Source organism: Ictidomys tridecemlineatus, unplaced genomic scaffold (assembly GCF_052094955.1).
Source record: "Ictidomys tridecemlineatus isolate mIctTri1 unplaced genomic scaffold, mIctTri1.hap1 Scaffold_721, whole genome shotgun sequence".
Classification (NCBI taxonomy): Eukaryota; Metazoa; Chordata; class Mammalia; order Rodentia; family Sciuridae; genus Ictidomys; species Ictidomys tridecemlineatus.
This window is the reverse complement of record NW_027525182.1, coordinates 4,588-28,001: the sequence shown is the minus strand read 5'-3', so window position 1 is coordinate 28,001 and position 23,414 is coordinate 4,588. Positions and strand designations below refer to the sequence as shown.

The 23,414-nt window shown below is 44.0% G+C and overlaps 1 protein-coding gene across 1 annotated transcript; it reads left to right on the top strand.

Moving 5' to 3' along the window:
* Positions 1-1,065: 1,065 nt before the first annotated feature.
* LOC101972467 (WAS/WASL-interacting protein family member 3-like) lies at positions 1,066-20,385 on the top strand. Its single transcript, XM_078037296.1, is given in 8 exon segments — positions 1,066-1,167; positions 9,537-9,669; positions 11,279-11,390; positions 11,971-12,101; positions 15,156-15,670; positions 15,672-15,906; positions 19,312-19,461; positions 20,246-20,385. Coding segments are annotated over 8 exon segments (1,518 nt in total).
* The last annotated feature ends 3,029 nt before the right edge of the window (positions 20,386-23,414 follow it).

Here is a 23,414-nt window from a genome sequence, read left to right as displayed (position 1 = left end):
TGTTTCCTTTGCTGAACAGAAGCTTTTTAATTATATGCCATTCTATTTATTAACACTTGTCATTATTTTCTGAGATTTAGGTATCCTACTAAGAAAGTCACTGCCTGTGCCTATATGCTGGAGGGTTGACCCTATATTTTTTCCTAGGAGTTGCATAGTTTCTGGTCTAATTCCTCGGTCTTTGATCAATTTTGAGTTGATATTTTTGCAGGGTCAGAGATAAGGGTCTAGTTTCATTTTTCCACATATAGATAACTAGTTTTCCTAGCACCAACAGTTGTTCAATAGGCTGTCTTTTTTTTCAGTGTGTGTTTTTGGCAACTTTGTCAACAATCAGAGGACTGTAGATGTGTGTGGGTTTGTCTCTGTGTCTTCTATTCTGAACCACTGGTCCATGTGTCTGTTATATGCTGGTACCATGCAGTTTTTTGTTACTATAGTTCTGTAGTATAATTTGAAGTCAGGTTTTGTCATGCGTCCAGCATTTCTTTTTGGACTGAGAATTGCTTTGGCTATTCTGGGTCTTTTATTCTTTCAAATTAATTTTAGAACTGTTTTTTCTAGTTCTGTGAAGAATGTCATTGATATTTTGAAGGAGATTGTATTGAGTTTCTAGGTGGGAAAACCCTCCATTCTTCATCAGCCGAGCCCAGAACTGGAGTGAGAGCCAAGGGTGATGACAGAATTTTGAAGCACGTATGTCAGGCATCCCAGATCTGCTGCTCCAGGGGACCATCCAAGAGAGGTCTGGAAGCAGGCTTTGAAATGGATGAGAATCCCATGGGTGCTCTTCTTAGGCAAAGCTGCAGATCATTGTTTTTCTAGGATCCAATCCAAGCCCAGACTCAGAGACTTCTATTGAATTCTCCATGCAAAAGGCCTAGAAAAATGACAGTGAGAAAAAGAAGTCTAAATCCACTTACATTATCATCCGTAACTGACAATACTCTGAAAACATCTCACACTTGCCAGAAATTTTGAAATTTCTCCCTTAGCTATTTTTGTTGCTTTTTTCTTCTTTTATATGTGGGCCGTGTTCATAATCCCTATTATTTCAGAATCAACATGAGGAAGCCATTTGATGAAAACCCTGCATTTTACCTTCAGTCAGTAGAGAAGCATGAAAGGAGAACTGGGGCTCAACTCTTGAAAGAAAGAGGTGGAGCAGTAAGATTGGTGCATAAGAGGTTCTGTGTTACCTGACAAGGGAGTTTCAGGTACAAGTAGTTTACAGTTGAGATATCAGCTGCACAGCGTAGGGTTACTCTGTGCAGTTTCCACTTGAAGTGCCCCTGGTCCTCCCTTGCCAAGGCAGCTGCTGGCTCACATTTAATTCACTAACCGGTTCTTCTTCTTCCACCTTGGCCATCCTTTCTGGCCCTGGCAGAGGCCTAGCACTTAGCTTCTATAGTACCAGCCTTTTCTGAAAGCTTTTGTCTTACACACACACACACACACACACACACACACACACACACACACACACACATGCACGCACACACATGCATGCACACCCCACAGCCCTTCCTTTTCCTTCTCTGATGCCCTTTCCCTGCCTGCTCCTTCCTGCTCTGGTTCCTTGTGAAGCAGCATCTACCCTGGTTCCATGCAAGAGGGCAGTTTCCCTCCCACCCCCAGCTGCAGGCCTGCTCTGCATTTCCTGGGTGATGACATTATGGAAGAGGCTTGCAGCTTAGTGGTTATGAGTGCCAGACTGACCTGGGATTACCTCTCAGCTCTACACTTCCTGGCAGTAGGTGGTCTGCTTCTCCTCTGTGCCTCATCTGTCAAGTGGACAGAATCCTCATAACCAGGACCTACATCCAAGGGTTGCTCAAGGGCCCTTGTAATGAGTTAATTCTCTCAGGTTACTTGGGACAAGGCCTGGCACATATAAAAGCCTTCCCATTACTTTTGTTATTGTGATGTTGTTATTGTCACCTCGTTGCCTTTTGCAGCCTGTTTAGTCAGCTTTCTGGTTGCTGTGACTAAAGGATCCCACCAGAGAACTATAGAGGAGGGAAAGTTTATTTGGGGGCTCACAGTTTCAGAGGTCTCAGTCTATAGACAAAAGGTTCCATTCCTCAGGGCTCCAGGTGAGGCAGGGACATCATGGTGTAAGAGTGTGGTGGAGGGAAGTGGCTCATGTGATGATCAGAAAGCAGAGAGAGACTCCAATTGCCAGATACAAAATATATACCCCAAAGCCAGGTCCCCAGTGACCTACCTCCTCTAGCCACACCCTACCCTCTTTCAGTTTCCACTCAGTCAATCTTATCATGACATTAATTCATTGAGTTAAGGCTTTCATAACCCAAGCATTTTTCCTCTAAACCTCTTGCACTGTCTCACACATGAGCTTTTGGGGTACTCCTCACACCCAAACCATAACACAGCCCCTTGTTAATTCCCTTCCCCAGACTCCAAAACTACCTCTGTGTGCACACTAAAGTAGAGGAGGAGATGGGTCCTCCCAAAAGCTTTTTTACTTCAAATGAAAGAGGGGACTGAGCCATAGGTATCTTTGAGGGTTCAAACTTGGATGAATGAGGAAGGCATTTAGCAAAAACGGAAATGCTGGTGCCATCAGCTGGAATTAAGGACAGTGGTGTTATTTCATTAATTTGCAAATTAATCAGCTGGGAGTGGGGCACGTTTCTTTCTTTCTTTTTCTTTTTTCTTTTTCTTTTTTGGAGGGGGTAGCACTTTTGGTCTAAAGTAAAAAGAAAATATAAAAGAAACCTCACCAGTTTTTGAGATACTCTTCAAACTATGAATTATTTATTATCTCTTCCTCATATTGTACCTTGACTCCTAGCCTCAGGCTTTTTTTTAAATTTATTTTTTAATTTTTGAATTAATGAGGTTGTTCTTTGCAGGTCTAGTATGGGGTTTTTTAAAACCAACTTTTACTCATAATTTAAAATTTCGACTTAAAAACCTGGGAACATTGCCACCATTGAAAACGAGAGTGATGACAAATTGAATTCTCACTTGCAGGGATAGAGTGGCCAAGGAATAGAAAGTGAGAGGACCATCTGGAAGAACCTGGGCTGTGAGATGCCCTCCCAGGACAGCAGATTCTCCTCCCACACCTGCATGTTGTGTGGGAGCCATTGGTTGTCAGAGCCAAAGATCCAGGGTTAAGGCATACATGGAATTCACGTCAACAAATACAGATAGATTGCTCATGTAGTTAAAAGAAAAGAAAAGAAAAGCTGTCTTCCTTTGTAATAGAAAGTGGCTTAGATCCTACTCTCAAAAACAAGAGACAAATATGTAAAGGCTGTAATATTGAACAAGATATAAATAGTGTCATAGAAAGTTACGAATGATGTGCTTTGGGAGTAGGAAAAGTCTAATTGAGGAAGTTAAAAAAAAGTCTTCGTAAACTGTTCTTGCTGTGTAGCTTACAAGGGAGGTAAAAGGTTTGTGAAATATGGCAGGGCTATGGTGAGGGCATTCCCAGAAGAGACAGGAGCCTGAGCACAGGCTGCAAAGCAGGAAACAAGAAACAATGGAACAATCTAGAAAGGAGGCCTATCACAGCTTGGGAAGGCTACCTGGGGCAGTATGACTGGATTCCTCCTTTCAGATAAGAGTGGAGGGCCACAAGGGCATTTTGTGAAGGGAAATCAGGTGATTAGTGCTTAAAAGATGACCCTCTGAAGGTAACCTCAAAGGTGGACTGAGATTCTAGTTTTAGAGGCCAGCTAAGAAGCTTGGATCTAGAAAATAAATTATAAAACACACACCACACACACAAACCTATATATATCCACAAATATATATGTGTATATGTCTATATACCATATAAACACACACATATGGAATAGCACACATACACATTTATACACACACATGTACATATACTCTCTGAGAACAAGATCTTGGCAGTCTAACCCCTACGGCCCCTGGCCCAGTCAACACTCATATCTTAAATATTATTGGGTTACATCAATAACTAAGTAGTTTTCTCCTGATTTCTATTAACCATCATTCAAGTCACCTCTCTCCAGAAGACTCTATGAACTATTTATAAATTCATTTTATCATTTAAAACTAACAACCACCACATGAATTTAAAGACGTGTTTTTGTCTGGTATCCAACCCACCACCTATATGTTTATTGCCTTTCTGAATCTAAAGCTCTGTGATAGTTGAATCTCTAATCCCTGCCTCTAAACCTGACCTTGCTGGCCTTGTATATATATATCTCAAATCCCTCTCTTTCCACACTCCTTCATTTCTACTCTTCTCATCCCTGACATTTATTCTCCTACTTTTCTAATTATTCCCTATTGAAGGGACCTTGAACTCATATTGGAATTTAAATTACTAAAAATTAGTGATTAAATTTATCACTATAAGTGTAGTTTGTATCTAGAAAAGGATCGCCAAATTCTTTATAACACGACTTTATAACACTAGTTGAAAAAATGCTATCATTTATAGGTACGAGGAAATAGGGGTCAAGTCCAGCCAGTGATGTTAAGGAGGACTTTGCTTGTGCTATTCTGAGTGAGGTGGAAAGCCATTGCAGGGCATGAGTGGAGTGACATGACCCAGAGAGCAGATGCTCTGCTGGGGGTAAGAGTTCCTCCCAGAGCATAGACAGGGCTCTTACCTGGCCTTCTTGGATCCACTGATTCCTTGGAAGATTGCCAAGAGATAAGTGTGAAAAGAGCAAAGATCACAGCTTGTTCAAGCCAAGTTCTGTAGGTGAACTCCAGTGTAAAATGGAAAGTGTGGGACCAAAGGGCTATGCAGCAGAGGGGATTTGAATGAGTTCCTCAAAGCAGTGGGGAGCCAGCAAAGAGTGACATAATAAATGATATGTCCCTTAAAAGGATCACTCTGGCTGCTGTGGAGGAAGGCAAGACAAGAGGCAGGAAGAGCAAGTGGTGGACTGCAGAGGGATTGGTGGACTTCCTTAAGGCAGTATCATGGGGATGGAGAAGAGGGGCCAGATTCCAGAGAAATCACTCAGGAAAAAAGAACTGGAGTTTGGAATGGGCTGGCTGCAGGGAACAAGATAGCAAGGAGGTTGTGCCACACATAACAATGGCATGTTCTTGTGATTTAGACTTGGGAATGAATTGCAAGTGCCCTGGCTGCTGACATGGGTCTGTGTCAAGTGTGAGAAGGGGTAGGCTGAGGGCTGATTGATGAGCAGGCCACGTGCCAGGAAACGGGTCACTGTTATTAGTTTAACAGCCACCATGGAGACTGCGAGACTGAAACTGTGTTAGGCTGACTTGGTGTAGATCATCTTTGAGAGCAATAACCTGCTTGATTTGGATCAGCTGGCTAGATTTTTATTAGCATTTGTCACAAAAACCAGGATCAGACAGATGCAGGAATGGCATATGGTGGCAAGGTGGCAAATAACAGGGGATGTGCATTTCAAACAGTATCGTGGCTGACTCATTTGTTGGAATGACAAGCCCTTATAAATGCAAAGACCTTATAACTTATCAAGAAGAAAGGCCCCTTGCCAATTTCATCCGACCCTTGGCTCTGTTAGTGCTGTCACTCGAGTTCGGTGCTTCTAATCTTCTTACTGGCTCACTTCAGGTTTTCCATCTTTACACCGAAGGGGATGAGCTAATGTGAATATTTTGCATCTTTTCAGATCCTGGGCTATTTCTTTTGAAGTTTGTTGTAAGGAAACTGAGTGAACAAAAGCGTCCTGTGGAACCAGTCGATCTTCATACTCAATAATGTTGTTAACATTAGTTATCTTTGAAATGATGGCTTGTTTTTGTTTTGGGTGTAAATAGTTGCAGTGGGAAAAGTGTCCAGGCGTGGGTTTCTTTCCCTTTATGATATTTTTAGTATAGTTACCAGTGATCAGGATTTGCAGAGAATAAAACAGCCAGGAATCTTCCCTCCTGTTACTGCATCCCGTAACCACAGTAACAAGAATTCTTAGAGTGGTAGAAGATTTTTTTAAAAAAGGAAATTATGTATAAATGTTAAGGATGGAGTAAGAACATATCTCATTGGGTACTATGATCTTCAATGTGAGAATGAAGACATCCTCTTGTAGAAAACCTATTAAGTCCAGATATATATGGACGCCTTAGTTATGCAGTTCATAATTCTTCTGTGCCTCACTGGAGAGGAGAGGGTGGAAGGATACCAGGTGAGGGGGAGCCCTCTAGAGGACAATCACCAAAGCAGACACTGGATCAGGAAAAAAAACTAGAAGTAAAGGAGAAGGAATGTTAAATTTAGGGCAGATCCGAACTGATGGTGTGAATGTAATGTGATTTGCCATGTGCTTCTGCTGATGTTGTGGTGGAGCAAAATGGTGACTTTAGCAGTTTAAGAGCTGCCAGGCTGTGGTTTGCAAGCTGACTCACAGCAGCTCTACATAGTGACATTTAACCATAGAAGCTTGCAGCGGCTATCGGATACCTGTCACAGAAAACCACAGAAGCAGAAGCAGGAAACAAAGCAACAGGGACAGAACAATCCCCTTAGTGCAGTAAAAGTCCTTAAGTGTATGAGCTAAGAGTCCCTAGGCTGTTTACAAGCTTGCACCCATATTCAAAATGTAGACTGCACCCTCCAATAGAATTGCACCAACTCCCTTGCCTTGATGTACCCCAAACTTGCTTATAAGGGGCTGAGGTTGTAGCTCATTGTCTTGAATGTGTGAGGCCCTGGGTTTAATCCCCAGCACCACATTAAAAAAAAAGTAAACCAAACTTGCTTATATACCAGAGTAAAAACCATGCTGCACTCAGGGCTCAGACTTTGGGAATTATCCCTCTGGGCTCTGGTGCTACTCATAAAGTGTTGCTGCCAGTTCTTGGTGTCCTGACCCTCATTTCCTGCCACAATGTAGAATATATTTATTAACAAATCGGTCATATAGCATCATCAGGGATTTATTGATGCATGTGCTAAGTAGGTACTAAAATAAAAATCATTCTTTTCACTCAGCGTAATTCACAGTCCTAACCTGCAACACCTGGGATAGGCAAGGTCAGGAAATGGGGTGCATTGTGCATTGTGGTAATAAATAGGAAATTGAGGGTGAGTTGGATGAGGGGACCCCTCTCCCAGCGGTAGTGACAGGTAGGGTTTTCTCTGCATTCCAGGTGCTTCTTTAAATGGAAAAATGTGCCTTATAAACCCTGACCTGTGTTAAGCCATGAATATCATTATAACTCACTGTTGTTTATCTGGTGCCCAGGAAGAAATTGATGAAACACTTCATCTCCTGTGTCCCTGACCATAATACACATAAGATTGTAATACCAAATTTATACCAAAAAAATTAATACCCTCTTGGCAAGGGTTTTAGTATTTCTGTTGATCCCTTACTTATAAATAAAATGAAAGAAGAGTTTAAAAATCTTAAACTTTGCAGTGCAAAATGACTTCTGACATCAATTGTTTTAGAGGATATTTTTAGAACATGTTGTATGGGAAATATCCTGCTGTCTGTGTGGAGTTAGATATTCATAGTATACATATCAATGTGTATATCTAAATGTAGCCAACCAATTAGGGTTGGGCCACTTGCTCACAGGTGCCTTAATGACCATCATTTATAAGCCCATCTCAAAAATCATGTTTGTAGGAAATAAGATCCAGACAGTGAAGCTCATACCTGTCAAAGCCAGCATAAGATTCATAACCTGAGCTTAGTCAGCCAGTGACTAATACGGACTCAGCACATTTAAGCCCAAACCACAGTGGCCTTCACTTCTAGTCTGAGACACTACAGGGCCCCTTAGTTTCTAGTCAGCAAGCCTGCTTTGCCCTTTGTTGAAGAGAAAATAGTAATAGCAAGGATTTATAAATTCCAGGTACATGTCAGGGGCCCTCCTAGATCTCACATCTTCCCTGAAGACTGCTGGGCTCATACATGTGGCCATATCTGAACCCTCTGTGGTCTTCCTCTCTATGGGACTCAATGGGTGCTCTATCGTGTAACAGGTTGGCTAAACTCCCTGTGTGTTCATGACCCTGGCACATGCGCATGCCCTTTAGAGCAGGGACAATGTCTTATACCTCCTAAGTGTAGTTCACGCTTCTGTTCATTCATCTGCACAGAAAATAGTTATTGAACCTATCTGAGGCCAGGTCCTGTTCTACTCTTTGAGGATATACTAATAGAGAGTCCTTGGGGTTAATGAACATAAAACTCATAGCCAGAACCATAGAAAGATAACTATAAACTTATATGCCCTGATAAATATGACAGAGGAAAATGAAATATAACACTCTAAGACAGAAGAGTTCATGATCTTATTTAAATTTGGGAGCAGAAAAGACTCCAAAATGATAATATTTAAACTGAAACCCAAAGAAACATAGTCTTTTCTTTAGTAGGGACTAGGAAGTATTTCTTGCCTTGAAAAGTGTTTAATGGTCTCTAAAGTCGCATGGCATTAACATCCTAAGTGCAGCGAATCTCCAAGGCTGTGTCTCCCAGTACAGCCTCTCCCTCCCCTTTTGCCAACCTCCCACACCTTTTATCTGGAAGGAAAGCAGTTGGATCTCAGGACTACTTGCAGAATTAGGACAAAGTTGTTCTTGCTAAGATACTTATGAAGCATTTCAGCAGTCTCTAGGACACATGAACTCAAGATGGCATGTGACCTTGATCACTAGTGCTGCAAAGTAAAAAGTATGTGGCCTTCAGGATTCAACCCATTTAGAGTTGAATCCCAATCCCATGACCTCCAAGAGATGATTTCATAGACTCAGTTTCTTCCTCTGTGAAGCGGAGGACAAGGTCTCTTGAAACTCACAAGGATTCATGAATATTGATGTGACACATCCAGGCACAGAGCTAGCAGTCACTCAGTCACTATAGCCCTGCCCCACCTTTCTCTGAACCTTCTGGGCCCCAATTTCTGTGGAACCCCATGGTTCTTCTCTCTGCTCCAAAAATCACATGAAGATTGCTATCACTTCCCTCAAAACCGGCTCCCAGAGTCCAAATTGTCTTCAGTTAAGAGACATAACAGGCCCATGATGGGCCACCTGGGCCCTAACCTTGGAAGGATGTGACCACCAAAGGACTGAGCAACACCTCACTACTGCTCAGAGTAGTCTAGAGTCAAATGGAGAAGGAGTATCTCCCATCCACAAGGTAGGGGCAGTCTAGGATTTGGTCCAGGGGTAACATAGGGACACCAGGCAGAGTGATCATTCAGAACCTGGAAGCAGAAAGTAGGGATGCACAGATGGAAGCCCAAGTGTGTGGGTGCAGCTTACCAGGAAGGGGGGGAAAGGGGCTATGATTGAGGGCTCCTTGAGGCCTCCAGGACTTTATGTACAAGATGGGCACTTGGCTTGATGCCTCTAAAAGAACGAGTCCATTCTAGGCTTCAGAAAGAGAGGTGTGGTCAGGACTGAGGAAGTCTCCAGTGATAGCTGCAGGTAACTGCCTGGACGAGGTCAGCTTTGGGGAGGAGTTATGGAAGTAGGAGAGCTCCCAGAGTCAGTCTGTTCTGCTTCTCTGTGAATGTTAAATGCAATTATAGTCAAACCTCTTTTTCTTTTACAGATCAGCACTGACACTTCAGGCTTGAGGAAGCCAGATCCAAAAGGTTGGAGTGTTCTATTGGCTGATATCCAGCAAGGAACTCACCTGCGAAAAGTCACACAGATCAGTGACCGCAGTGCCCCACAAATTGATTGTAAGCAAGCAGTTCAATCAGGCCTACCGCAAGCTCAGGGCAGGGGCAACGGCAGGGCACAGCCACAGTCCCCTGGCTGGATTGCATTTGTGATGCAAGACACACCAGGCCATCTCAGACCTGCTTAGTGGACAGGCAGATATCTGGGCAAGAGAGTCAGAGATGGTTTAGAGTGCATCTTCCATCATTTTTCAAAGGCTAAAAGTTAAAAAAACAAAACAAAAACAACTCCATGGTAGGTTGACATTTTTATTCATTGTATAAAACACATATAACACAATTTACCAATTTTACCATTTTAAAACCTTTAGCGGTATTTACTATATCCACAATGTTGTTGGAACCATTCCCTCTATCTAGTTCCAGAACATTTTTATTACCCCAAAAAGAAAATCCCACACTCATTAACAGTCACTCCATTCCTCCCAGCCCAGCCCCTTGCAGCCACTAACCTACTTTCTTTCTCTATGGATGTGCTTATTCCGGTTATTTCATAGGAATGGAATCATGTCCTCTGTGGCCTTTTGGTGACTGGCTTCTCTCAGGCCAGCATTTTCAAGCTCCATCCATAATACAGTATGTATCAGTACTTCAGCCCTCTCACACAGTTTCATCTTATGGATGTACCATATTTTGTGTGTCCATCATGGGATAAATAAAGATCCCTTACCCTGTGCCAACATAGTCCTCAAACTTAACTAAGACAATAAAGCTCTCAAATTAAAAAAAAAAAAAGGAGTTTTTGTTTTTCGCAAGGAAAAAGATGTATTCAAAATTTTATCTCACAGGATCATATGACTGCAGCCTCCTGTCTTCCAGAACATAATAGGAGCCTGTGTGAAGGTCAGATAACTCACGCTGAATTCTGCTTCTGCCACCAGGCAAATCAAGGGGCCTCTTGTTGTTGTTGTTGTTGTTGTTTGTTTTGGTGCTAGAAATGAAACACAGGCTCTGCCACTGGACTACACCCCTATACACCCCAAGCCCCAGGTAACTTCTTTAAGGCTCAGTTAGCTCATCTGCAAAATGAAGGAGATAATAATACCTGCTCTTTTTTTTATGGTGGGGTAGTGTTCAGGTTATGGAAGATTGAATTATTTAATAACGTAAGGTATTGGATCTTTATATATTTTACAATGATGTGCATGGTGGTCCTAAAGCTAGTCCTAAAAACATAATTGTATCTCATATGATAACACACAAAGACACTTTTTTTGAGGGGGGCAGTACTGGGGATTGAACTCAGGGGCACTCAACCACTGAGCCACATCTCCAGCCCTATTCTGTATTTAATTATTTAGAGACAGGGACTCAATGAGTTGTGTAGTACCTCACTTTTGCTGAGGCAGGCTTAGAACACACGATCCTCCTTCCTCAGCCTCCTGAGAAGCTGAGATTACAGGCATGGGGCACAACGCCAAGCCAAAGACATGTTTTTATAAAAGAGTTTTCAAAATGGATTATAATATAAATTAGTTTCCATTTAGACCCACTGTCTACTTGGCTATGCTTAATTAACAAATTAATCCATTTTTTTTGGAATACTCACTTCATAATGACTCCAGTAATTAATGTATATTAATACTCAGAATAATCTGTCTACTTTCAGCCACCAGTGGGCACTGTGTCCTAACTTCTCCCTGCATAAAAGCTTCAGGCTATAAATACATTCTGTCAGTGATTTTTGCCTCCGCTGAATATCTTTTCGGGTTCTGCAATTGGTAATCACACACATCTCAAGGGCTAGAGTTAGTGATGTCCAAGCTTTCAGGCTTCCTGTTTTACAGAAAGGAGTGGGGAAGGAAAATTCTTAAGCAGAAATCATTGCAGACTGTCACTTCTTGCTTGTAGTTCTGGTCAACCCCCTGTGGATAGCAAGTTAAGATGGTGGGCTGAATCAAATCCATAGGTTTTCTTTGTTTAGTCTTCCCAATGCCAAGCTGCGAATACGACCAACTCTACACCTGCCATGTTCAGGTTTTCTAATTTGCAGTGTACTGCTGATTCCCCATCAGCATTCAGCAAATGGGTAGAATTCAGGTTCCTTTGTTTGGTAGCCTTTCAGAGTGGTTGGTCACAAATGGTTAGCTCTTTGACAGGGCTGGAGAGGGGAGCATACATATATAGGCACATGAGTCTGTGGAGTATCAAGGCAGAGGGCACCTGGGGAAGACGCTGAGTGCAAGGGCAACACTGGAAAGAGGACAATGGAACACTGCTGAGACGGTGTCAAACCCCAGAGTAAGAAGGAACTGCTCAGCTCTGCTCACACATCTTCACCACTTGCTCTTCTCTTTGAAGGTTCAAAAGCAAGCAACAAAGAAGGAGGAGGCTCTGCCAACTCCCGAGGAGGAAACACACCCCCAATCCTGGGAGATCTCTTCGCTGGTGGCTTTCCTGTGTTGCGACCAGCAGGGCAGAGGTTGTAGCAGGTAAGGAAAAATTTGGACTAGCTACATCATAGTCTAAATCTCCTTAACTCATGGAACCAACTGGGAAATCCATATGTGACTAGTTGGTTCCACATGTGCCCAGGGACATGTGTTTTATAAACAGTCATATTAGAGATCATGTATTTGGGAAGTTAAACACTGGAACTTTCTAAAGCACAGAATTGTTCATGAGGAATCTTTCAAATCATCATCCTAACTAAATTATTCAATTAATAATTGAAGAGCAATTTGTATTATTTAGCATTGCCCAGACAGAAGGTGCAAATCATAATAGGTCATCATAATGACTTCACTATGGACTCACTAGAGATGCATGAGTTGTAATGGTTTTCACTCATTGTATCAATTAGGCATTGCTATGTAACAGAACATAGAAACTTAAGAGTTTTAAATGACCATTTATTATTTAGCTTATGATTCTGTGGGTTAGCAATGTGGAATGATCTCAGCTCTACTCCCTCAGCATCTGCAAACCTGCAGGTTAGGTAGGTGGCTTTCCTTTATCTTAGATTTCTCCTGTTTTTCCTGTCTCTGAGGCCTCAGCTGTAACCACTGGCTTGACTCACCTCAAGTCCATGTGGTCTCTCAGTTTCCAGCAGGCTGCTCAAGGGCTTGTTATCATGGTGGTGGCAAGGCTCCAAAATAAAAGGAAGATGTGTATAAAGTCCCTTGAGGCTTAGTCTTGGAAGCTACTGAGAAGTAACTTGGAAGGCTAGGAAGTGTTAATTCCTATCACATCCAAAGCAAGTGACAAAGATATGGAAATAGACTTCATCTCTTGATATCATATTCAATCATATTAAAAGATTATGTTAATAGTCAATCATATTCAAAGATTACAGAATTAGGCATGAGAGAGTAATTGAGGCCATTATTACAATCAGTCCATCGCAGTTATGTATGCTTTAGTGGGCAATGGATGTTTTAAAACTTTTGCATTCAAATTGGGCATATATATATATCATAAGAAAAAAAAGTGTTTTCCTACTATTGTGCTCTTTAGCCAACAAGATGAATAAACTCCACGTATATCACTGACCCAGGGACTGTCAGGCTCCAAATATTCCTGGTACCTGATCTTCCACCACATGAGCAGGAAGCAGAGGATTTTGTACTCTTAACAGACTCACTTTCAGGGTTTTTGAATCTTGGATTCATGATATTTTCAATCATTTAAAAAGTTTGGATTGGTTATTCAAGAGTAGGCTCTGTTCTGCTTTTTAAGTTTATGATTCTTTTAAATTTCACTTGGCAACTGGGCATCTAGGTAGACGCTGTCTTATTTAGGGAGCTGCCTGGGTTTTCTGTCATCATCTCTGTGTACTATGGGAACAGGTTTCAGAACTTTTAGGCTGGATTCTCTGTGCTGATCCCTGCCCTAGACATCATATAAAATATAGATCTTGTCCCTGGAAAGATCACGTAGGGCTTTCTACTCCTGGGCATAGGCAGCCAGCTGTTCTGGCCCCTGAAATTAAGTTAATTCCTCACGACAAAGATATGTCTTATGTCTTCCAGAATCTCCTCAAAGAAAATCTTCAACAGAGGGATACAACCAAGCTGTAGTAGTCTTGCCCAGGTGACTGTCACATCATAGCCCGAGGGCCACCAGTGCGAAAACCCAAACACCATACTCCTGCCCACTTATCTTCTTCCCCCAGAGGCACTTCTTCTATGCCTTTGGCCTGGCTTTTGACATCAAGTCCTTCAGGAATGATTTGTACCAGTTTGGGGAAACACTGGAGATTCATATGGGATGAAAAACTCCATAACCCCTCAATAGACACTGGGGTTTATAATCTGAAATAAAAGCTGCTCCTATGCTGCAGCACCCAGGAAGTTGTATATGTGAGAAGCAAGCATTTTTCCAAGTGTTTTCCACATATTGCCATATATCATATAGGGGTAGTGAAATAGGGGAAAGTGTGTTCCCTCCTTTAAGGGAGGACTATATTTGGAATAAATATTTGAATATGCCTCCTGAAAGGACAGTGACAGTCCCTCTGACAGTGACCTCTCTTAAAATCGTATTTAAACAATGATTGCAGAACTTCAGTGCATTAAGCAGGAAGAGGAATTTTTTTCTCATTAGCAAGAGGCAACGGAGGGGGAAGAAGAGAATCAGCACTGTGGTGCAAGGTTGTATCAAGAGTCAGAGCTCCCTCCAAGGACCCCATATCCACCCCAGTCCTCCATAAAGTCCAGCAAGCACAAACGAGCAATTTGTTGTTACCCCTGAGTTTAAGAGTTATTGGATTTCAGTGATGTGGTTGGGCTGGGGTTGTGGCTCAGTGGTAGAGCATGTGCCTAGCATGTATGAGGCCCTGGGTTTGATCCTAGGCACCACATGAAAATAAATAAATAAAATAAAAGTACTGTGTCCAACTACAACTAAAAACTAAATATTTGTTTTTAAAAAATTATGTGGTGAAGGAGATACATAGAGGATGAGAAATTCAGAGATCAGGAAAAAGCTAGCCCTTTGAAAATTAGAGTAAGTTTTTGGAAAAGAGGGCTTTGAACTTCTAGAGGCCATGTAACTAGGGGGTTCAAGGTCATTGGACCTGGAATGTGGAGGACAAGTGTTTCCCTGCTGATTTCCCTTATGTATTTAGGGAACCATGAATTTTATGTTTGCAATATAGAAACAAAGAATGTCCTTGTTCATAAAATGCTAGCAGTGAGGAAAACCTCCCTAGCCAGGTGTTTGGGCTTGGTATACCTAAGGATCCAAACTAGAGCATAAGGGCAACTGCACCTGGCAGGTAAAGGTGGATGAATGTGAGGGGTCTTGAGATGAGGAAGGGCACAGGTCAGAGCGGTCTTGCATCCTGGGCTGGACATGAGAAGGCTATTGGCAGGTGAGAACAGAATAGTAAGATTAGGGTCTGACCTGGGCTTGTCTGGAAGGTCAGCTCCTTGATGCTCAGAAGGACCTTGGCACTCATCCAGCTGGTCCCAAGTGCCACCCATGCGCTTTAGCTTCTTCCTTTCTCTGTTGTTGAGCTAACCCAGAATTTGTTTCATTTCTAGGTGGCAAGACAGGACAGGCCTCTGGTTCAAGAGCACCTTCTCCCCGGCTTCCCACCAAAACCATTAGTGGCCCGCTTAACCCCCCTGCATCTCCCAGGCTAGGCAATGCCTCTGAGGCCCAAGGCGCTGCCAGGATAGTCCCTCCTCTCCTCAATGTGCCCGCCCCACCTCCACCTCCTCACCCCCTACCTCCACCTCTACCACCTTCTTCCCCCACCAAGGCCTCAATGGTGTTCCCACCGGGCCTACCGACCAAAGGGAGCTCTCCTGCCATTGCACCCACTGGCCCCTGCCCTCTTCCGCCTCCACATCCGCCGCTTCCTCCGACCCCACCCCCTCTGCCCCTGGCCTCCCTACTCAGTGACAAGGCAGTGAGGCCTCAGCTGGCCCCCTTGCACCTCTTGCACATCCCGCCCCCTCTCCCTCTTCTCCCACCCTGTGGGTATCCAGGACTCAATGAGGAGCCTGCCAGCCCCGCGCAAGAGGTGCCAGAGCCCCCCCGCCCCGCCGCCACTGCCACCTCCGCCGCCCCCACTCCCCCTGTATGCTTCCTGTTCGCCCAGGGCTTCGGTGCCAGCGCCTCCCTTTCCAGGCGCTAACAACTGCAGTGAAACCCCTCTCCCGCTGCCCCCCAAGTCTCCCAGTTTCCAGGCCCAACAGCAGAAGGCCAGCGTGCAGGGCTTGCCCGCACCACCTGGCTCTCTGGGACCTCAGCCACTCCTGCAGAAGAGGAGGATCTGCAGAGGCCCAGGTAAAGCAGCCCAGACCGCGGAACCCCGTGCAAACCGTGGGATGACTCCAATCACAGAATATTGTTTTAGTCCAAAGCTACTCAGTGCCTCTGGGTAGAACCTTGTCCCTCTATGGGACTTTATTGTTGGAAGTTTTCATTTTAGAGAGGCAAACCAAGGGCCAGGGGGACTGGGAGACTTGTCCCAGATTTTGCAGAAGGTAAGGGAGGGATTCTGGCCATGATCCTCTTGCCATCACTGGCTGGGACCCTGGACAGCCACTTAACTGTCTGTGCGTCCTTCTCTGTAAGATGAGGACAGCAATCTTTCTACCTCCTGGAGTTGTTGTAAAGATGGAGGCCTTGTACGTGATGTGCTTAGAACAGGGAATAGCAAGTGAGCTCTAGAGAAGAGTTTTGTTTTTACTATGGACTTTCAGTCTCCAGATCTACTCCTCGGGTGGGGCTTGTTTCCCAGCCCAGGTCTCTGGTTTAGTCTTCTCCTGAATTATTCCAGTCTGGCTCCCAGCCTGAATCTTCACTGGCCTGCAGCAGATTGGATTCACATTCTGCCTTTTGGCAGGTTCTCAGCTGACTGGAGAAAACAGGGTCTGTATCTTTAGCCAAAAAGCAAAAATAATTCTTCATTTACAGAGCAGAGAGGATTGTGAATTAAGTGTTGATGGCTTGTGACTTACTTCACTGGTCCCTGTAGTGGTAGACTTCATGCACTGTTGACGCCTTTCCACACAAAAGGTACCACCACACATCCACACACACACCTGCATTTACACACACAACTCAAACACAATTACAAGCACTCTCTCAGCCTTACACACAAACATCCTAATAAATGCGTACTCCATACACACACCCGCATACATACACACTTAACACATATACAACTCCCCCACACATATATCCATGCACATATTTTTTGTTCTGTCAGTAAATCTTTTGATGCAGAAAGTTTCTTAAATGTATTTCCTTAAATTAAAAACAATGCCAGCTTATTGTGGAGCAAATAGAAATAATATCGCCTAGAGATGAAAACTGTCATTTGGATGTCATTTTCATTTTTTTCTGAATACATGTACATTTACATGCTTAATACCATTTTGTACTTACAATTTTGTATTTTTACTTAATACTATACTAAAAGCAGTTTTGTAAAATTATTAAAATGTATAAGTAAATTAAAATAATAATAGGTACATATATTTGTTTTTTTTTTTTTTTTTTTTTTTTTTTTTTTTTTTTTTTTTTTTTTTTAAAGAGAGAGTGAGAGAGAGGGGGACAGAGAGAGAGAGAGAGAGAATTTTAACATTTATTTATTTTTTCTTAGTTCTTGGCGGACACAACATCTTTGTTGGTATGTGGTGCTGCTGAGGATCGAACCCGGGCCGCACGCATGCTAGGCGAGCGCGCTACCGCTTGAGCCACATCCCCAGCCCCTAGGTACATATATTTGATTCCCTGGTTTTGTTATTATGAATAACAGCGTAGGAAATACTTTTATAGAGATTTTAGTCCATACTTTGGATATTTTTTATTTTTTTAATTAATTTATTTTTTTTCTTATGTGGTGCTGACGATTAAACCCAGTGGTTCACGCAAGAAAGGCAAGCACTCTACCACTGAGCCACAACCCCAGGCCCACTTTGGATATTTTTTAAAGGATAGGTTCTTAAGAGAGAATTCCTAGCACAAAGGGCAAGGATATTTTTAAGACTGTTGATCAGAAGAGATAAGGTTTTAATCATTCTTCTTTCAACTGACTGGTCACCAGGAGGCCCGGCATTGTGAGTGGTGAGCCCCTCTGGTATCTGTGATTTTAAATGTCCATGATGGAGTGGAAAGAAAAGCATGTTTTGGATTTGGAGAGATTTGAGTTTAGATCCTGGGTTCCCTGCATACTCCTGTGTAATCTGATGCCAGTTGCTTGTTTGTTTTGTTTTGTTTTATCTTGTGTTTTTTTTTTTTATTTACTCTGACAAATAGGAATAATGACAGCACCTTTCACAGGGCATTGCTGTAACTGTGCTGTGAGGGCCTGCGCGTGGTTGGGGCGGCAGCCTGTATTTTCCTTCCTTCCTTCTCCTTTCCCACAAGGAGGGGCAAGTTTCCATCCAGAGGAGGATCAGCAGTCTCTTTAGCCCTTTAGTCTCCTTGTATGATCAAATAACTCCTAGGTGCCTAGGAAGAGAAGAGTGAGAGAAAGAAGCCTGGGACAGTCTCTTTGGGCAGACCCTGCAGGGAAAGCAGGAGCTCAGAGGGCACCACTCTGCTGCTGCTGCTGCTGCTGCTGCTGCTGGAACCCCCACCTGCTCCAGAAGGCTTGCCTGGCCTCTCCCTTGGTGTCTTTGGATGTGAAACTTGATTTCACATATAAAATAGGGGTAACTTCTACTTCAGCTCAACTTGGGAGAAGGGAAAGAAGTTGTAATTGTAAGCAAGTAGCACCGGGAATGGTGGTGTACCGGCAGAGTGATGGTGGCAATGTCATTGAGGAAATAAGCAGCAGTGGGGTACCTGTAGTGAGGAGCCAGGACACTGGGCTGTTGACTGCCAAGGGTCACACAGAATAGCACAGGGAGAGGAGGGAGGAGCCTCTGGCCATTGACCAGAGAAGGCTTGAGGGTGTAGGTTGGATTTGAGTTGGGCCTTGGTGGTCGGGAAGGATCTAGGTTGGAACTGAAGGAGAATAAGCAGATTGCAATGCAGAAGAGCTGGTGGGGGCAGAACTCAGTGGGAGCAGAATTTGAGGGTAGGAACATGCCCCTACAACCCATTCTTCTGGCCTCCCTCTGGGCCCTCACCTAGCAACTACCTTTGCTGTTCCTATCACTCTGCAGTGGGGCTATTCCTTGAGCTGTACCATCTTTCTTGGGTGGGAGTTACTTGGGATTGAACTCAGGGGCACTCAACCACTGAGCCACATCTCCAGTCCTATTTTGTATTTTATTTAGAGACAGGGTCTCGCTGAGTTGCTTAACATATTGCTTTTCCTGAGGCTGGATTTGAACAAACAATCCTCCTGACTCAGCCTCTCAAGCCACTGGAATTACAGGCATGCCCTACCATGCCCAGAGGTCTACACCATCTTATAATGAGGGTCATCATTAATATTGTCACAACTGTCAAGCACTTAATGTATTCCACTTGACTGAAATCAACTCATTTATTCCTCTCAACCCTAGGAGGTATGTGTCCTAGCATTCCCATTTTTGGGTAAGAAAACTAAGGCACAAAGAACCTGTTATTCATGCCAATGAGAGAACTGTGATTCATTCTCAGTTTGGCTCAAGCAGTTGCCCTTTTAATCACTATATCATATTATATCCAGAAATCTAAACGTCTAATCTCTCACATAGAGTTATAACATCACTGTCCCTATTCCTAATGCCCTGTCATCTTCCCCAAAAGGGACCAGTAGGGGAAAGCTAAATCCACCTCCAGCACCTCCTGCAAGATCACCCACCACAGAGCTTTCAAGCAAGAGCCAGCAGAACCCTGCCTGGACCCCCACCCAGCAGCCCAGAGGTCAGCTGCGGAATGGAAGCATGCACATCACCGGTAAGCAGGTGCACACCTAGGGGACTGTGCCAGTAAGGAAGTGATTTCTCCTGGCTCCTGGAGAGAGCTTACATGCTTCCCAGTGAACTGTGGGCTCACACAAATACAGGACAGCCTACAGAGCCTGTGAAATAGGGTTTCTTTCACCACTTTCTGGATAGTTCCAGGGCCTACTCTTAGACTCCTGACTCAGATTAGAGAACCAAAAGAAAACCAGCATTTAAATTCTCTCTTTGTGTGTATGTCTGTCTCTCTCCATGGAGACCAGAGAGACCAGAGTGATTTGGATAAGGGCAAGGAGTGGGTGGAAGGCCCATGAGGTAGGGGGACAATTGGAGCAAAACTATGGAGGTAGGAAGTTAAAGGCACCTGGAGTTGGATGTGACTGCAACACCTCTGCCCCTCTTCTGTGTGCTAGGCTATGGTCAGACATAAGCCCCAGCTCAAAAGACAGGAGTCAGCCCAGGAAAGGGAGACAGGAACACTCCTCTTTTCTCCCCAGGAGCTCACTTCTGCTCCCTTAGGAGCTTCCTTAAGATGTTGGTTGGAGTAGTTTGGTGGGTGATGGGAAATCACTGCTGGTCTCACTCTACTTTCCCTCCTCCCAGCCAAGCAGTAAAACTTGAAATGTGGATGGATGTCTTGGGGGGAATCAACACCTTTGCACAGAGCAGGCAAGCAGAACGCAGTGCATTTGCTTAGAGTGATGTGTGTTCTCCTGGAGCGATCCAGCATGGGGCCTGCCTGTAACCCAACTAAACTTTACCATTTCCCACATGTGCAGATGACTTCGAGTCTAAATTCATGGTCCATTCTGTGGAAGACTTTCCCCCTCTGGATGAATACAAACCATGCCAGAAGATTTACCCCAGAAAGGTCCCCCGAAGTAAGTACTACCTTGACAAGACTTCTGGCTTTTCCTGACACTCCTAAGGTAGGTGCTCAGTGTGCATTGATTGACCAGAAACTGCCTGAAGGGTGACATCATGATTTTACTGTCCTGATGCAAGGATACAGTGTGTTTATACTTAATCAGAACATGTATTTGTCCTTGCACATAAGAGTTCATTTGGAGATTTTGTTTTTATTTTTGTTTTTTGCACAACACCAGGGTTAACTGACATCAGATTTGGATGCCTAAATTTACCACATATCCCTTTCCTCCTGGGACTTTTGGCTAGGGAGCTGAACGCCCGCAGAGAACACTGAAATGGGATACAGGGACTGAACTGGGAAAGAAATAGAATTTCCCCCAATTCAGAATTCTGACAAATCATGCAATGGAAAATATCCTTAGGCCAGTGGTTCTCAACTATGGCTGGCTACCTACTGGAATGACCTAGGAGTTTTTAAAAGTCCTGAACTCCACGCTGCCTCTCATCAAAATAGCCAGGGTAAGACCCAGATGTCACTATTTTTGAAAGCTGCCAGGTGATTCTGGTGTACAGTCTAGGTTGAGACTCAGCCAGGAGAAGGCCTTCTGCTGACTGGACAGTGTGGTCAGGCTCCAAGAGAGGCTTTAACTCAGCTCACCTGTTCAGCCATGAGAAGAGAGGAAGAGACTGAGGCTGAAACAGCAGGGAAGTGAGAGAAAAGCGAGGGTGGGGTACTACCACACTGTCGCTGCTCGCTGGTTAAACTGAGCCAATTCTTGTGTGGTGCTGAGCCAGCTGGACTGGACAACGGGTGGCAGGAGGCAGCAGATTCAACAGGATGGGGTGAGAGTTGGATGTGTGCCTACCCTGTTGCCTAAGTAAGGACCCTGTCCCACTCACCTGAGCACCCTAATGAAAAGTCATCAGAGTCCAAGGCTAGCTTGAGACCAGGAATCGGGGACCAGGTTCAGTGGCCCTGTCCTCTCAGAGGGGCCTTGGTGAGGTCCCTTCTGCAGAGGAGCAGAGGTGCTCAGCCTGCTCTGGTCAGGGCAGAGGGCTCTCAGCACCAGCCTGGACAGAGTTCCCTTTTCTGGCTGTGGGACTGCCTGTCAGAGAGAGGGGCCTTGTGTCCTCTTTTAATCACAGGTAATTACCAGTTTTCTGACTTGAGAGAAAGGGAGTGGATTGTTATAAAGGCGGATGGGGGAGAAATCACATCCCTTTAAAAAGACTGAAGAGGGGCTCGCCTGGCATGCGTGCTGCCCGGGTTTGATTCTTAGCACCACACAAACAAAGATGTTGTGTCCGCCGAAAAAACTAAAAAATAAAAATTGAAATTCATTCTCTCTCTCTCTCTCTCTCTCTCTCTCTCTCTCTCTCTCTCTCTCGCTTAAAAAAAAGAAAAAGACTGAAAAGCCAGCAGTTGGAGGAGGCAGGTGCTGCACTGGTCTCACCTCACATTCCTGCTCAGTTCAGCAAATGTGTCCACACTGCCCTTGCACAGCAGGCACCCTGCAGACACCAAAGGCTGCAGAGTAAGAAGCAAGGTCCCCACACCACCCTCCGCCATGCACACTCCTGAAAGATGAGTGAGAAGCTAGCTGCCGTACATGACAACGTCTTAATGACTGGAGTGTTAGGGGCATTAAGGGGAAGGAGTAGAAGGTGTGGTCACAGTGGCCTAGAGAGAGGACACTGTTTACACATGCCCAGGAGAGAGCATGATAGCATGGTGCATTTAGGAGTCCCCCATGGTACTTTAGGCATAAGGTGCCTGATTGAGTAAGGATACACAGGCTGGCATAGGTGACAAGTTGGGGAGTGTCACTCAATAATATCCCTTTGCTCATTTTGTAAAATAAGCATAATAATCTGGTGGGAAAAAAAGGTTTCAGATGAAGACTTAGGGGTTCCCTTTCTTGTTGGGCATGACTTAGGAAGTTGGCAATGGTAGACTTCATACTGCCCATGATGCCTGAGAATTGGAGAGCTATAGTCCTGGGCCCCACTCACCATGCCCAGCAGGGCACAGCTGACAATCTGTGCTCTATGCCCCATTGCAAGAGAAATGTTCGCATCAGTGCCCACCTCAAAAGTAATCCCCTGCTGCTCAGAAAGGAACAGAAAAAAAAATGTCTGCTAAATGAACTGACATCTTACAGACAAGAAAGTGAAATTGCAATTTCAAAAATAAGGTAACTATTTTCAATTGATGTGGCATCAGTGGACATGAAGTACTTCCGGAGATTCTCTCAAAATTAAATGAGCATATTCTTGCCATTCTTGTGAATCACAGGGGAGAACCTTGTTAATGATGTTAGTGTGATCACATTTCTCCGTACAGTTTTCCTCTCCTCGCTATTGAACTGGTTCCCCAAGATATGGGAGTCTTCATGGTCCAGGAGTCAGTGTTGTTTCTGTGAGACACATGGGTTCTCATGCTCAGGTGTGGCAGTGCTCACTCTGTCTCATCCTGCTTGTTTTCTCTCCCCTTTCTTCTAGGACGCATGCATGCTAAAGTACATACATAACAGAGTACACAAATGCCCTAATATTTAGCTTTTCCAATGGCTGTATTTGCTGTCTCTGCTCTGCAATTAATGACTATTCTATTTTCCCATTGGTAAGATGATTTTGTCTAGTTATTTAAATATTTTAGTGATGCATTAGGTTCTTCAATGATTTAAATATAAAACATATGACCTTTGTTAGTCACTCTTCCTTTATTGTAATACAATAACCAAAATAATCGATTAAAGAGAGAAAAGATTATTTGGCTTACAATTTCAGAGGTTTCAGTCCATGGTTGTTGACTGGCCCAGTGCTTTTGGGTTTGTGGTAAGGCAGTATCTTGTGCAGATGGTGGAGCAAAGCTTGGGCCAGCCAGGGATCAAAAGAGAGAACAAGACTAGGGTCCATAGTCCCCTTTAAGGGTACACCCCCATAACCTAAGACTTCCCACTAGATTCTACCCCTTAAAGGTCTCCACCAAACTATAAGAGCACCACAGACTGAGGACCAAGCCTTGAAGACATGGGCCTTTGGGGGACTTTCCAGATCCAACCTATAGCATGACCC